General features: G+C 40.0%; 1 protein-coding gene across 1 annotated transcript; it reads right to left on the bottom strand.

Moving 5' to 3' along the window:
• Positions 1-99: 99 nt before the first annotated feature.
• Positions 100-3,531, bottom strand: LOC114270450 (putative disease resistance protein At4g19060). The gene is made up of 4 exons (XM_028211946.2): positions 1,886-3,531; positions 1,589-1,616; positions 658-730; positions 100-541 (listed from the first exon to the last, which is right to left on the bottom strand). The coding sequence occupies exons 1-4, from the start codon at positions 3,028-3,030 to the stop codon at positions 390-392; spliced, it is 1,398 nt and encodes a 465-aa protein (XP_028067747.2). The 5' UTR covers positions 3,031-3,531; the 3' UTR covers positions 100-389.
• Positions 3,532-15,323: the final 11,792 nt, after the last annotated feature.

Genomic DNA, 15,323 nt, shown 5'->3' with positions numbered 1-15,323 from the left:
TTCCCTATAACTTAGGGGTAAAAAAAAGGTGTTTAGAAAAAAGGCATAACAAAAACAAAAAAGCATTTTCATTTGACATTTTACAATAAAAATAAAAAATAAAAACAAAAATATTTGCACTATTATAATAGAATTGTCAAATAATAACATCTAATATAATTTGACTTTTGACTTTTATTTTGACATTAAACACATGAGATGCTCTAAGGTCAGTTGGCAATGACCAAGAAATATATCATGAAGAAGAAGATAATGTGCTATCAGTTTCTCTTCAACACCTCTAAGGCCTTAAAAAAAACAGCTGATTTAGTTCTATCTTCTTCTTTTAAATCCATGGTTTGTTCTTCCCCTGATTCCTTTTCCATAGGCTCCATAACTTTCTTCTTCGATCACTGTTTCTGCAATGGCTCAATTCCATCGATTACAGTGATCTTTCCTAGGGAAAATTTGCTCAAGGCTTCCACTACGTCTTGAGGATTGCAATTTCCTCCTGCTTCTACTTTGTTGTTGTGATCGCTGGCAACTTTGGCATAATAAACTTCTGCACAGTCAAACACGGATGAAAGTTCAGTGGGACTAGCACCTTCATATGAAAAGCAGTTGAAAATTGAATTGCAATTTCAAGAAAGACAAAAGAAAAAAGGTTAGCATTGATACCTGGATAGGACCTAATTTCCTTTAGGACCTCTGAGGTAGGTGCAACAGATTTTTCGAATTCCAAGTGAAATTTCTGGCAGAACAAATAGAAAAATGTTGGCAATTTTTAATAAAAAGACAAAATTCTGTTGGGCTGTTACAAATTAGGTTTAAAATAAATTAGTTAGCTATATTAATTCAGTTATTACCTCTATTTATTTTCCCTTCAGTTTCAAGCATTGTAACAAGAGTAATTCAGCCACATTTAATTTTATAATCATTTACATATTTTACCATTACAATATTTATTAGTGACTTTTAGTTTAAAAACCCCAATATATACATGTCTGCATGTTCTTCTATGTGGGAAGAGATGCAGACATACACAGAAGAAGTTAGGAAGACACAAAATATAATCATATACAGAGTTTCTCATCTACTTTCCATGTTTCAAGGGTAATTTTGGTTCGTGACTTGTTCATATCCTTTTGGTGGACATAAACATTAGACAAGGAAGGCTATGAGCAAACTGTGTTGAATCTTGAAGCTGTTGCACTTTATTTGAACCTTCAAAGCAACAGGAACAACAACTTTAAGACAGTGACTACATACCTGTCAATCGATCACACGTCAAATTACGGCAATATAATTATTTGTTCCAAAACTTCATGCTAACTATTTTATAGCTTTGGTTATATGATGTTTGTTGTATATGTACTATTCAATCTAGAACTGTTTATCCAGTATTCTGAAATTTTATTTTAGTTGTTCTAACAAAAACAACCTAAGGTATAAGTTAGAATTGGCCAAACTTTTAAATTCCAATCCAATGAGACAATGGAAATGGCAACCCAGGGCCCTGATGAAACAACATGTATGTTCAGAACCCAGAAAAAGGATTTAAATTTGGAAAGGAAGCTAATCAATATCGAAGGAAGTGAGGGAATCAAACCTTAATTGCACTTGGATCTGTCAAAAACCTGGCAATGTAACCACAGTATGTTAGAGAGAGAAAGAGAGAGAGATTTAATTTAAGTACTCACATATGGAGCAAAGACAAGGTCAAAAAAAGAACATATGGAGCAAAGACATACAACATATAGATTGAAATCATAAATTATAATTCTAAGATTGGAATTTGATAATTGATTTTGCACTGAATTGTTAACCTACTAAAAGATTTCCGGACATAACCAAGATAGACAAAAATTTAAATAAATAAAAGGTATATTTAGGTAAGAAACTTTACTGATGTGAAATTATGTCCGCCAAGGTCTTTGCAGCTAATGGAAGACCACCACACCTGTCTACCGTGTCATCTTTAATTTTTTCTAATATCCAGTGATCTGAAATCTCCTTTTCAATTGAATCTAGAACTATGGACCAACATGACTCTGTGTCCAATGTGGGCTTGAGGGGATACAAATTCCGCTTACCGACCATCTTACTTGCCACTTCCTTGAGTCTACTAGTGACGATGATGGCACCCCCACTTCCCCTTGGCAAGCCATGTGAGAGATGAGTGTAGTTTTCGTTGCCTTCCATCTGCAGCTTGGAGTTAGAATCCAAATCAAAGTACCAATCACTCGCATGCCACACGTTGTCCATTACAATCAAATACTTCTTGTTAAGCAAATAACAGTGCAGGTTGTGCAAAAGCTCATTGAGATCAAAAGCACTGCCACACCAAGAAAAATCACTTGCGAAGCTTTTGAGAAGGGCGAAAACAATTAAGTGGGGTTTAATCAGAGATTGAGGTAATTCAACCCATAAAATTGGGGAGAAACTGCCTTGGACTTGAGGGCTATTGAACACCATTTGGGCAAGAGTAGTTTTACCTGAACCGCCCATCCCTACAATGCCAATCGTGCTGATACTATCAGTATCAGGTGTCTTGAGGAGCAAATCTTTGATCTTTTCAAAATGGTGTTCGAACCCATGAATCAGAGTCTCGTCGAAATCTGGAAAGTCCCCTTGTTGACGAACCCTAACCAAGCTCAAGGACACATGCCTCTCAGTCTCAGCTGCAACATCACCGCTGACAGCATGCAAGTAGTCCAGCAATTTTTCTTTGATGGAGAGCAGTTTCCTCTTAGTTAAGAACAGAATCCATTTCTTCTTCACATACTGATAACCTACGAGACTTTTGCTGGTCTGGGTAATGCGTTCCTTCTCCTTGCCTGCTAACATGACGCACTCAGCCAATACAAACTTGAGATCGTACAGCAAATTTTTCATTCTTATGGGTGTTGAGGAGCTGATCCTCATTTCCTGCAACTCCTCTAAAATCTCATGAAAACGAGAACGGAAGGGAAAATCATTGTATTCTGCCACTGCTTCTTCATAGTCACTGATGAATTTGTTCTTCAGGAACTGTAAATAATCAGCTGCCATTTCAGATCTTTTATACAAGTTCCAGCAACAAATTCCTTCCCTCCCTCTTCTTTCCTTTTATTTATACAACAACTTCGTGTTGAAAGCAGCCGCCACTTATACTTATAACCTCAAGGCAAGCAATTGAAGATGAAAAGATCAGAAATCGAACAATCCAAAAAAAAATGGACAGTTTCTTGATAGACAGACCTCTCTGCAGATGCCAGAAGATGGTCTACAATTGCTTAACAGTTAGATTCCCCTGATCTGAAACTTTCTGCTCCTAGACCATGAAAAAAAAAATATTTGAACAATGATTCATCCCCTTTTCTCCCACACCCCCTTTGACCCCCTCTCTCTTATTGGTTACCTTTTTTTTTTTTTTCTTTTTTTTCTCGTTCCTCCAATCACCACCCGTCACGTGGCAAAAGGGTGAGGGGTAACCCCAAAAAGTCCCAAGCATTATTCTAAATATTTACATTGCGGAACACACGGAAAATTTACTGGTTGGTCTTGACCGCATGATCATGTAAGTGAATTTTTGGTTTTTCTCATTATTTTAATCTGAGCTTAAAAAATGTAGGGAGTGTTTGGCAATCAGAGGTTGAGGCTATTAGCCTCTTTTAGAAAATTAGTTCAAAAGTCAAACTGTAGCACCTTTTTATTGATTTTCAAAAAAAAAAAAAAAAAAAAAAAATAGGCGGTTGCCCAGACAGTGTAGGCACAGCTGGACAGTGTTACAGCAAGGGCGAAATTACCATTTTGTCCCTTTATATCAATTTTAAAAATAAAAAATTAGGAATAAATCTGTCATTTTAAATTTAAACATCATTTCAACACACTTTTCAATACAACAACTCAACTAAAAATTTATCTCATCTTCCCAAACACAAAACTAAAATAGCCTACTAAAATAGTCAAAAAGTCAAATAGCCTACTAAAATAGCCACTTCCCAAACGAGGCCCTAGTTTGCGAAGGATTTTTTATTTTTTTTATTTTTTTTATTTTTTTATAAAAGAAAGAATGTAATGATTATAGGTTAGTTGTGATGTTTTATCTTATTGAATTAAAAAATTTATTTTATTTTTTGTAACTATTTTAGTTAAAAAAATCCAAAAAGTCTTTTTCCAAACGGAGGCTAAATTATTTATTTAGGAGTTTTTTTTAGATGATATATATAACTGTATTTTTTAATTTTTTGATTAAAAAAATAAGAAAAAAATGAGTATTTAAGATAATTTTTTGACTTTTTATAAAAAATATATATATATTATAATAATATAAGAATTATGCAATTGACCATAATATCCCTACTCCACAATTCGGACGTACTGCGCCTCACGTGAAGGCCAGTACAACATATGTATGTACTATTGTGTGTATATATTTGTTTTTATTCTTTTTTATGTTTTGCTTGTATATGTCCCGAAGAACACAAATATGTACTATTTTATTTTATTTGTTTAAATTTTTTTTTTTTTTTTTCTGTTTCGTTTTTTATAATGTTCAACCCCTGTGCAAGTAGTATATTTAAAAAGAAAAAATTGTAATTCTTTTAATAATGTCACATAATTTAACAAAAAAAAACTATTACTGAATTAGTTATTGTAAGCCTTTTTTTTTTTTCATTATATTGATTATGGCAATATTGTTTTTTTTTTATTCACTCTAATTTTTTTTTTTATTAGGTACGAAATGTAATGTGTTACTTATGGCAATATTGTTTTAAGTTGTTGCACATTTGGTACAACAAAATATTTCATTGCAATGATATGATAATATAATCACTTTGAACTACATACATCAGTGTTACACAGCAGACAGCGAATATAAGAGCTGCCACAATAACAAATGCGTCGGCCTTAAACGTGGCCTTGTTGTCACAGTGCGTATGTAATATTCGCTCTTTACAGCTGCTATGTAGGGATCTAAGTCCCTGGCTCCATGATATCGCCAACCTGGGTGTATTCTGGATGGTCGGGCATTTACAGCGCAACGTACTCGTCGTCATCTGAGATTTCTTGCGCGATCGAGTCAGCTTGACTATTTCGCCGTATGAAGTTTTGTAAAGCCATCAATACACATACGAGTGTCACTTGATCAGAAAATTTTATCTTTGGCATATTTCGCAAAGCCCTCCACCTCGACTTCCAAGCACTAAATGTCCACTCGATAAAACTATGCAAGGAAGAATGTGCCTTGTTGAACCGTTCGAACTCATTTTGTGGTGTTCGGTTGTGATAGGCATTTTGGTGATATCAATACCCCTTTGTACGGTGCTAGATATCCTGTCTTGTTGTTGTACCCGCTATCGACCAAGTAGTAGTTGCCTGCACATGTACAACAATATAACAGAAAAATATGAAATGATTATTTTCGTTAATGTACTTTATAATGGCTCTTTCAGTTTGAAACTTCAAATCATTTGTGAGACCAGTAACAACAACAACTTGTATTGTTCGTACCTGCGTACCCCCTACTTGGTTTTTGTTAGGATGTACTCCTAAATTTTTTTAGTTCATATTAGAAAATCGGTATAAGCTGATTTTTATTGTACCAAAAAACCTTTTGTTACCATCACCTACGTGATTAATTTTTTACATCCTATCAAGTGCATTGTCAAGCGGGCATTTGCTACTGTGGGAGCCGAATAAGTAGAAGAGTCGGAAGATGCGTACTCCAGAAATTAGATACTATACGGCTTCATGTTGCGTGACTAGGACGCCGAATACGTTAGGAAAGCCGAATAGACGAAGGTTAGTGGCTCCGAATGAATAAAAGGAGAATGGGATAAAAGTAGGCTCAAGCCCCGAGGCCCAAAAAGCAAGTATAAATACAAGAACCATAGATTTAGAAATGTATGTAAAAATCACTTGACAAAACTTAGTAAAGAAGCTACCATGAGTATCTGAATTAACTTGTCCGTCGGAGTACTAATTCCGACACATTTGTATCTTTTCAGGTGACTAGCTGAGGATCACCAGCGTCTCCTAAGATCCGAAGAGTATTTCCGAACTACTTCTCCACAATTGGCGCCGTTTGTGGGAATACTCAAATACATCTATGGCAGGCATGACTGAAGATCCTCCGATAGCCACTAACGAGACCACACAGAGAGGTGACCTCATTCCAGCGAACTCGCTTGGACCAAAAACCATCGCAGCAAGACTTGCCTCGAACCTCTGCTCATCTCCAAACCCAACGTAAAAGACAATACAAGCGACCATGGCACAAGCTAGGCAAACCAAACAGAGGTTGGACAACATCATCGCTGAGAACGAACGCCTTCGTCGCGATTTAGCCTCGGAAATAGCAAAATCCAAACAAACGGTGCGCCAGGCTTCTGCGCGACCTCCGAGGGCAGATGATCGACGATCTCAGACCTGACAGCAAGAAACTGACGGCCGCCATGCTTCAACAGATCATCTTGAGGAGTTGGTAAAAGACGAACGTCTCCACCAATGCGTTCGGAGGAGTGTGGTCGAAACACCTGCCCGTCCGAATGATGCATTTCCGCTTGACACCATCCACATGATATACAGCCTGCCAGCAGCCCCGGCCGTGCTTGCGATCCAATTACATCCAGGCCCACAACAGCAACTCACGCCAGCAAAGCGGCCCCCAGAAACGCCGAGTATCACCTTTGACGATTCTGATTTGATCGATGTAACACTCCCTCACATCGATCCCTTGGTTGTTGAGCTGCGCGTAAACTGGTTCACCGTCGAACACGTTCTTATCGACCAAGGCAGTACCTCGGAGGTTATGTATTATAAAACCTTCACCAAACTCGGATTCAACGAGTCAGACCTGACTCCGTCTCCTTATCCATTATTCGGCTTCAATGCCACTCTAGAGTACCCATTGGGAAAGATCAGCTTACCCGTTCGAGCAGGCTCCAGAACGGTGGACATGGAATTCTTGGTCGTCAGGCTACCATCGCCCTACAATCTCATCATGGGGCGATCGTGGTTGCATACCTCGCAGGCCGTCCCAAGCACCTATCATCAACTGCTACGTTTCCCAACAGAACACAGCATTGAGCAAATCCGCAGGTCCCAAAAATCGGCACAAGCATGTTATCTCCTTGCTGCCAGAACGCCAAAGGAACTGCAAGTAAACTCCATCGAGGTGCCAAATCGGGAGATCCTGGACGATGTTGGGTAGTATCCAAATGAGAAGGCCACAGAAGATTTAGACCGAGTTGACATTGATGGCAGCCCAGAAAAGTTCTTCATGATCGGCGCCTCTCTGAATCAGGCCTACAAGCAGCAGCTGATCACTTTCTTACTCAACAACCTTGACGTCTTTGCGTGGAATCCGTACGAAATGTCGGGAATAGACCCATCAGTTTCACAGCACCATCTGAATGTCGATCCGAAATGTAAGCTGATCATTCAGAAAGGCCGACGGTCAGCCGCGGAGCACACTACCGCCGTTGTTGAGGAGGTAGACAGACTGCTTGACGCCGAGGCAATTAGAGAAGTCACTTACCCTACGTGGCTCTCCGATACAGTGGTGGTGAAGAAGAAAAATGGGGCTTGGCGAGTGTGTGTCGACTTCACAGATCTGAACAAAGCTTGCCCCAAAGACGATTTTCCTCTACCTAGAATCGACTAGCTCATCGATGCGACGACACGTCATCAACGCATGAGCTTTCTCGATGCGTACAGAGGCTACCATCAAATCACCATGCATCCAGATGACCAGGACAAAACTACCTTCCTCACCCCAAGAGGAACCTACTGCTACAAAGTCATGCCCTTTGGGCTGAAGAATGCAGGGGCAACCTACCAAAGATTGGTCACCGCCATGTTCAAAGAGCAACTCAGCCATACTATGGAAGTATACATCGACGATATGGTGGTCAAGTCCAAAGAAGAACAGAGTCATATAGCTGATCTAGAAAAGACATTCAGCATCTTACGCAAATACAGAATGAAACTAAACGACTCCAAGTATGCGTTTGGAATCGGCTCTGGCAAATTCCTGGGTTACATTGTCAATCACCGAGGAATCGACGCCAACCCGAGGCAAGTCACAGCAATCTTGGAACTAGACTCCCCTCATTCAGTAAAAGAAGTCCAAAAGTTGATAGGGATGGCCGCTGCACTCAACAGGTTCATCAGTCGGTCTACAGATCGCTGCCGACAATTCTTTCAGACACTACAGCAAGGTAAGGCTTTTGAATGGTCCGCCGAATGCGAATCAGCTGTAGACACCCCATTTTTGACCGTCCTCAAGACTTGGACGTCACCATTGGAACACTTGGTGATTACCCTTGCTTGTGTCCGTTTGGAGTTCCCGGAGGTCTTGGCTACACGCCTTGCCTCAGGATCTCCGAACTTGACTGTTTAGTGTCTAGTTTTGCACCAAACACTTGTGTTTTGCCTTGGAAGGGCAGGGAATGCCTTGTAAGGCATCCCCACACACCACCGGCCATGGCCAGAGGCCACCGGCTAGTTTTTGATGCCATCGGCAATGTATATTGCCGGTCGGCACTATTTGTTGCCGGTCGGCACTCCCTTTTGCCAAAATGGCATTTTTGGCCGGCCGACTACTGTGCATCTGCTTTTGTAGATATTTTATCACAGCTGTCTTGCATTTGGCTCCCCTCCGTAGTGTATGGAGGGATCTCCCTCTTTAGAAGCTTGTCTTGTAAACTTTACAAGACAAAAGGCTCTATAAGAGAGAGTCTTCTCTCTTGGCTTAAGGGTTGGACACTTGAGACACTTTAGACATTTTTAGATAGCCATTTTAGGGTTTGAGTTCTAGGGTTAGGGTTTGATACACATTATCTCTCTCTTTTTCCCTCTTGTGTGTGTCTAGGTGCATTTGTGTCTTACTATTGCACACAAACACATAGTATTACACCTTCCCTTGGCTACTGAGGTTCCAAGAGGTTGTTCTTGAGGTTCTTGAGTGGTTTCAAGCTTGGAGGGGCTGTTGGAGCTTCATCTTTGAAGAAAGTCTTCAAGGGTAAGAAACTTGCCTTTATATTTCCCATTTTTGCATTGTATTTTTACCTGTCTTAAAATCATTTTTGAGCTTAGTGTATAATACAAAAAAGTTCTTTTTTTTATCCCTCTTGATTGTTTATTAAGAGTGTTTTGTGGTTTGGGTTTGTTTGACCCTTCCTTAGCCTTGTAAGGCTCCTTTTTGTGCTAGTTTGCGCAAGTTTTGAGACTTTGGTGTTTGGGCCTCTTCACCACTGAAATCTTGAGGGATTTCAGTGGCGGAGATGGTGCCTTGAAGTCTCCAAAAGGGGAGGGCCACCCCCTCTCCTTGTTGTCCTTGAAAGGGACCCTTTTTGGCCTCTTGAGAGAGCATCATGTTAGAGTGTGTATTGATCATGTCTTGGCTATTTTCCATGCTTATTATGCCATGATATAACCTTGTTGTGTGTTGGTTTTGGTACACCATGCATGTTTAGCATACCTACCTTGTAATGCCACTTTATTGCCTTAATATGTCTTAGGTTGTTAGCCTTTGTTCTAGCATGTTTTAGGTCTAGTTTTGTGAAGCTTGTGTGCTTATTTTTCCATGCTAGAGGTCTGTCCATAGTTGTTTGGGTCGGCTATGGCATGCATTATATGCCCCATTTGCATTTTGGCTTGTTGGCCTCAAGTGTGTGAGTATGTAGCATGCATTACTTGCTTTATTCTAATGATTTGGCATCATTTATAGCATAATTTCAGTCCCTTTGACATGCTTGTGTGCTTGCTTTGGATACCTCTTTGAAGCTTTGGAAGCTTGACTTGCATGCTCCATGTTTTGGTCATTGTGCATGCTTTTGATTTTGAGCCATCTAGGTGTCCCTTGGATGATGTTTAGGTCTCCACTAGACCTATTTTAAGTCCTCTTAGCCTTGTAAGGTTTGGTTGATTTAGTCTTGGTTTAAGCCTCTTGGTTTGTCTTGGGTTTTTGGCTTCGTTTGCATGCCTTGTTTGTCTTGTTTAATTGGCTTAATACCCTTTGTAACATGATTTTCAATGCTTACCTTCCATGCCATTAGTCCATGTTATGCCTCTTTCAAGTGTGCTTGAGAATTGCCTTTTTATGCTTAAGTGTTGGTCCTTGTGTGCATGCATGTTTGCATGACATTTAGCCCTCATTTTATAGCACTATGGCCACTATTTTTAGGCCTAGTTAGAGTTGCCTAAATCATGTATAAGTCCACCTTTTCATCAATTTGCATTGCCTCATGATTGCTTGCATGCATGCATAAGTGCCTTACCATGCCATGTTGCATCCTTAGCTTGCATGCCTAGGTTGCATTATAGCGATCCCGGGTTTACCCTTGTTGTACAGTGATCCGGACATGTGTCTGTGGATGTTGGTAGTTGGTTATTATCGTGTTTACATTCCTTTTTCTTCATATTTGAGTTATAGGATGTGTTAGGCAGGTTTGTTACAGGTTGGTTGTGTTCGGGAGCCTAGTGTTGCTGCCCAGAATTTTGGACCTTCGCTCGAGCGAGGAGTTGGTCGCTCGAGCGAGAGTGGGGTTCGTGTTTGGTGGGTCGAGCCAGAGTGGCTCGCTCGAGCGAGCGGTTGCACCTGGTTCTGGACCTGAGAGCTGTCTTTCTTGGCTCGAGCAAGCTTCCTTCGCTCGAGCGGTCTGGATTTTTCTTCGCTCGATCGAGAACTTCTTGGCTCGAGCGAGAGTTTTCTGTGTCTGGTCGCTCGAGCGACCAAGCCTTCGTTCGAGCGAGCGTGTTTTATATCAGCGGACAGTAGCGATTTTAAACATCACTTTTTCACTTTCTTTTTGATCCAAAGCCTAAATCCGAGCCTCTCTCTCCCTACACTTACACTCTCTCTAAGATTTGATCTCCCTAGAGTGTGAATCTAGCCTAGGGCCTTTGTTAAAAAGATAGAGGGTGTTGAGAGCTTCGATTTAATCTGAAAAAGTTTGGATTTGGAGCACGTTGATCTTCGAGTCTTCATCTCCTTTTTGGCTAAAACTTCAAGGTAGGGATATCCTACTCCTCTCTATGGGTTTTGTCCTTAAATTTTGGTATTTTGAGATGTTGGGCTTGGTTTGGTAATTTTGTGAAAGTTTGGGGCTTTTGTGTAATTTTACAAAAGTTGGGGTTTTATTCATAATAAACCTAGATGCATGTTTGGCATAGAAAAAATGGAATGATTGTTGAATCATTGATGAAAATGGGACCTAAGGGTTGAAATGTTAATTATGGGAATTGACCTAATTACATTGTTTAATTAATTGGGATAATTAATTGAGAAGAATGAAGAAATGAAATGTTGATTGAATATCCATTGTGCATTTACTTTCTGTTTAGAAATAACTACTTTGGGCTATCGGTGGAGGATAGTCGTGATTGTTGTAGACAATGCATGATGATTAGGCAAACTGAAACTAATCAATGAAGTGTGTCATGGAATTTGACGGTTGATAGAATACATTAATTGTATGTATTGGCTGATTGTATATAGAACCAATGTGTTTGTATACGTTATGTGTAGAGGAGGAGATAGGGGATGTACTCCGTGGTTTAGGGGAAGATAGGGGATGTACCTCTAAACCGGTTAGTGTTGGGAGAAGATAGGGGATGAACTCCGTAGATACAGCTCTTATGCTTGTCTAGAAGTGAAGATAGAGCTTATATGCTTATCTTTGTGATGTGTTGATATAGCTCATATGCTTATCTGTGGATATTGTGGTTATACATATCTGTTGAGAATGTGGTTAGTGCTTACATGCCTATCCGTTGAAAAAGGGAAAATGAAAGGAAACTTGGACTCATAAGTGGTATGACATAAATATGTGATTTATGTGATTGTATCAGTGTTGGCCATCTATCAATTGCTAATATTTTAGTCATTGTTCATGGTTGGTTTAGTGTATTTCTACTGGGCTGTGGCTCACCCTATATGGGAATATCATTTTCAGGTGCAGGTAGCATGCCACCTCCAAGGACATAGCTTGGGTGGCTTGAGGCGGATAAGTTTTGTCGTTTTACTTTTGATGTATTACATGTAACTTCAAGCCAAGGGCTTAATGTGTAAACGAGTTAGTACTCTTTTGTTGTAACCAAGTGTTAACTTGGAAAGCTGTAAGCCCGTAGGGCATTTTGTTATGATGTTAACATGTAATACTTATGTAATGAGACTCTAATGAATATAAGAATGTGGCTAGTTCATATGCCAATGCATGTCTTATTTGATGGGTTTAATGTTATTATTTTGAGGGCGTTACATGCATTGCATCTTGCATGCATGCCTTGTTCCTTGACTTGGTGATAGGAATTGGGCCTTGGTTCGTTTGTTTGGTTTGCATTTCATTTGACATGAAAGTTTCACACTTGATTCTTTGGGCCGTCATGCATGGAAATGCGTGATTGGCGGTCCGAGAATCGAGACACATGCCATTTTGAGTCACAAACATGATAGGGGGCATGAGTGGTGCATACATTGCTTGAATTGTATTGCCATGCAAGTTCTGTCCTCTGCTGCTGTGAGTTGCAGGTTCTGCAAGCATTCTTTGCCGACCGGCAGTATACATTGCCGACCGGCAGTAAATCACCAGCCGATGGATTCATTTTGTGCCGGTGACCACAATTCACTGCCGGTGGCAATTCTACTCAGCCGGTGGTGATTCCAAGTATCCAGAGAAGCATCCTTGAGATTTTGGTAGCCTCCAGAGGAGCACAGCAAGGAAAACAGAGGCAGCCTATGCATAGCGGTGCACTTCCGAGCAGGACCCAGCATGCATTGCATCGAGCTCTCCTCCCGAGGCGATTTATCTATTTTTCCTAGCTTAGTTAATTTGTTAATTAATTAGGCAATTTGTAATATTTAATTAGCTTGCGTAGTTAATTAATTTGTATTATTTATTTGGTCCCTCCGGGCGAGGGCAAGTCTGTAATAAGTGTGTGTGAGTGGTGTGTATGTCTTCCAATCCCCACTTCTTTCTTCCCTTTTATTTACCTGCTTTGATGGTTAGTATTAGGGCACATTTAAATTAGCATACCTCATGTAATGCATGCGTGCATTCATTCATTTGTTTTACATGCACCGGGCTCAGCGCATCATCCTAACTGCATCTGTATTTCAATTTCCAAATTGAATACGTGATAATTAGTTGCATTTCACATGCCATGTTTAGGTTAGCCGAGCCTATCTAATTGCATCCTGCATGTGTTGCATTAGTCAACTTGACATGAACTAGGATCACGCACATTTGCAAACATGTTCCTGTTTTTAGCACGGAGTACGATGTAAGTATTTATGCTTTAGCATATTGCATGCGTGTGAATGCTATCATAACAGCATGATTACCATGTGGCTAGATGCTTATGTGATAAATTGTTTGAATGCCTGTGGGTGAAGGTTGGATTGTTTGAGTTGGAAAAACTCGTTGAAATCCATATTTTAGCCTACTTGCGAGTAGCAAATTCCAAAACATTTTCCAAAACAAACGGATGTGCAATGTTTATTTCCAAATTAGGCAATCTAGTCTATACTTGTTTGTTGCGCGCATAACATAGTAATTCTAGGCCAATAATTGGTATAAGAACACATAACGTTTTCAAAATCGGATATCATGGTTAGTAGAGGCCGGTCTTCGGACCGGGCGAAAGGGGGTGCTCATAGCTGACCTTCCCTGATCGTACTCAAGCTCCCGAGCCGAGACAACTCCGGTGATGACGGACATGTGGCCTTCGGCACCGAGTCAGGGTTTCCTAAATTCCCCCATAAAAAATATTTAGGTGGCGACTCTGTATCTGGCAAAGCAGTCCATGTTTGGCACTTCTTTTTCAAAAATCTGTTTTCTCAAAACGATTTGCCAGATTTGGACTCTTTGGTTCAAGATTAATGTAACAACCCTCATACTGTTTACTGATTAATGACTGACCGATTACCGATAATCACCGATTACTGTTAAACGAAACTGATAATGACTGATAACTGACTGATAATCGAACTGAATGAAATACTGAACTGACTGACTGAAATTGAAACTGAATTGACTGAGTATATGTTAGTTAATTGCATTCTATCTGTTTGATTGTCTGATTATCTGTTCATGTTTATATGTTTAAACTGCTAATTGAAGGCCTTATCGGCGGCCGAACTAGAAACCGATTGATGTTCCGTGACCCTCATATTTAATGTGATTTTATGGTATAATTATCTGAAAATTGATTAGGTATGATTAAATTAGATTAAATAAGCTAATTAAAGAGTTAAGCTTAATTACCATATTGCCACCCTTAGTGGCCCACTCAACATACATGTTTGAGCCTCATTACACCTTGTATCAAAACACATTTTGATCAGCCATTTTCCTTGCTTTAGCCGACCTTGAGAGGGAGAGAGTGAGTTTCATCTTGCATTGCTTGGAACTTGGTAGAATTGCTTGAAGATTGAAGTGTGGATTGTTAATTTGAACCTCTAGACTTGCATTCAAGGAACCTAGGTATGAATTTCATCCTTTTGACTTGTGTTTAAGTTGATTCATGCATGGTTCATGTCCAATTGTCATGAATTGGTTCATTAATGGTGAATTGAAGCCCAATCTTTGCATGCATGGTAGTATTGTTGGATTTTGAGTTGTTTTCATGGCAAAATGTTACATGCATGCTCATATTGTTGTTATAGACCATGCTTTCATCTGGTTTTGGAAAGAAATGAGCTCATTTGATCAAGCTTTGGGGCTTTAATTTGGTTTAAAACTCATACATGACATGTTTGAATGTTGTTCTTGAAAATGGGTTTGAATGTGGTTTTAATTGACTCACCTTTGGGGCTTGAATTCATAAATTGAGCTTTGAAACTTGTTATACATTGAATTTAATGATGTTTTCCAGAATTTGGGCCCAAGAGGTCGAGTTTGGAGTGGTTGAATGCTTGGTTTGAGCTTGGGAGGCAGATCTGGAAATTCCAGATTTGGCTTCCTCGCTCGAGCGAAGGATTCCCCGCTCGAGCGAGCACCTTTGTCCAGGGCTCCGCTCGAGCGACCATCGAGCGACCATCGCGCGTAAAATCTCAGCATCCAGTATTTTTACTGTTTTGAAGACCGCTCGAGCGAAGGATTACTCGCTCGAGCGAAGCCTTTGATTTTGGACTTACGCTCGAGCGTAGAAAGTTCCGCTCGAGCGAGGCTCCTATTTTCAGCAAACTTTGCAAAATGTTTTCTAAGTGTATTTTTGCATCCTCATCCCATCCTAGGCATTCTTAGGCCTAGTTTAAGACATTTAGAGGAGGATATCGTTGTAGAACACACCAAGGCAAATTAGGGATTGAGTTATGATATTACCCAACTGTGTAGCTTAGTGTGTTCAATCTG

Source organism: Camellia sinensis, chromosome 2 (assembly GCF_055761805.1).
Source record: "Camellia sinensis isolate YWXY chromosome 2, ASM5576180v1, whole genome shotgun sequence".
Lineage (NCBI taxonomy): Eukaryota > Viridiplantae > Streptophyta > Magnoliopsida > Ericales > Theaceae > Camellia > Camellia sinensis.
Note: the sequence above shows the minus strand (reverse complement) of the source record. Positions and strands in the feature narration are given on the sequence as shown.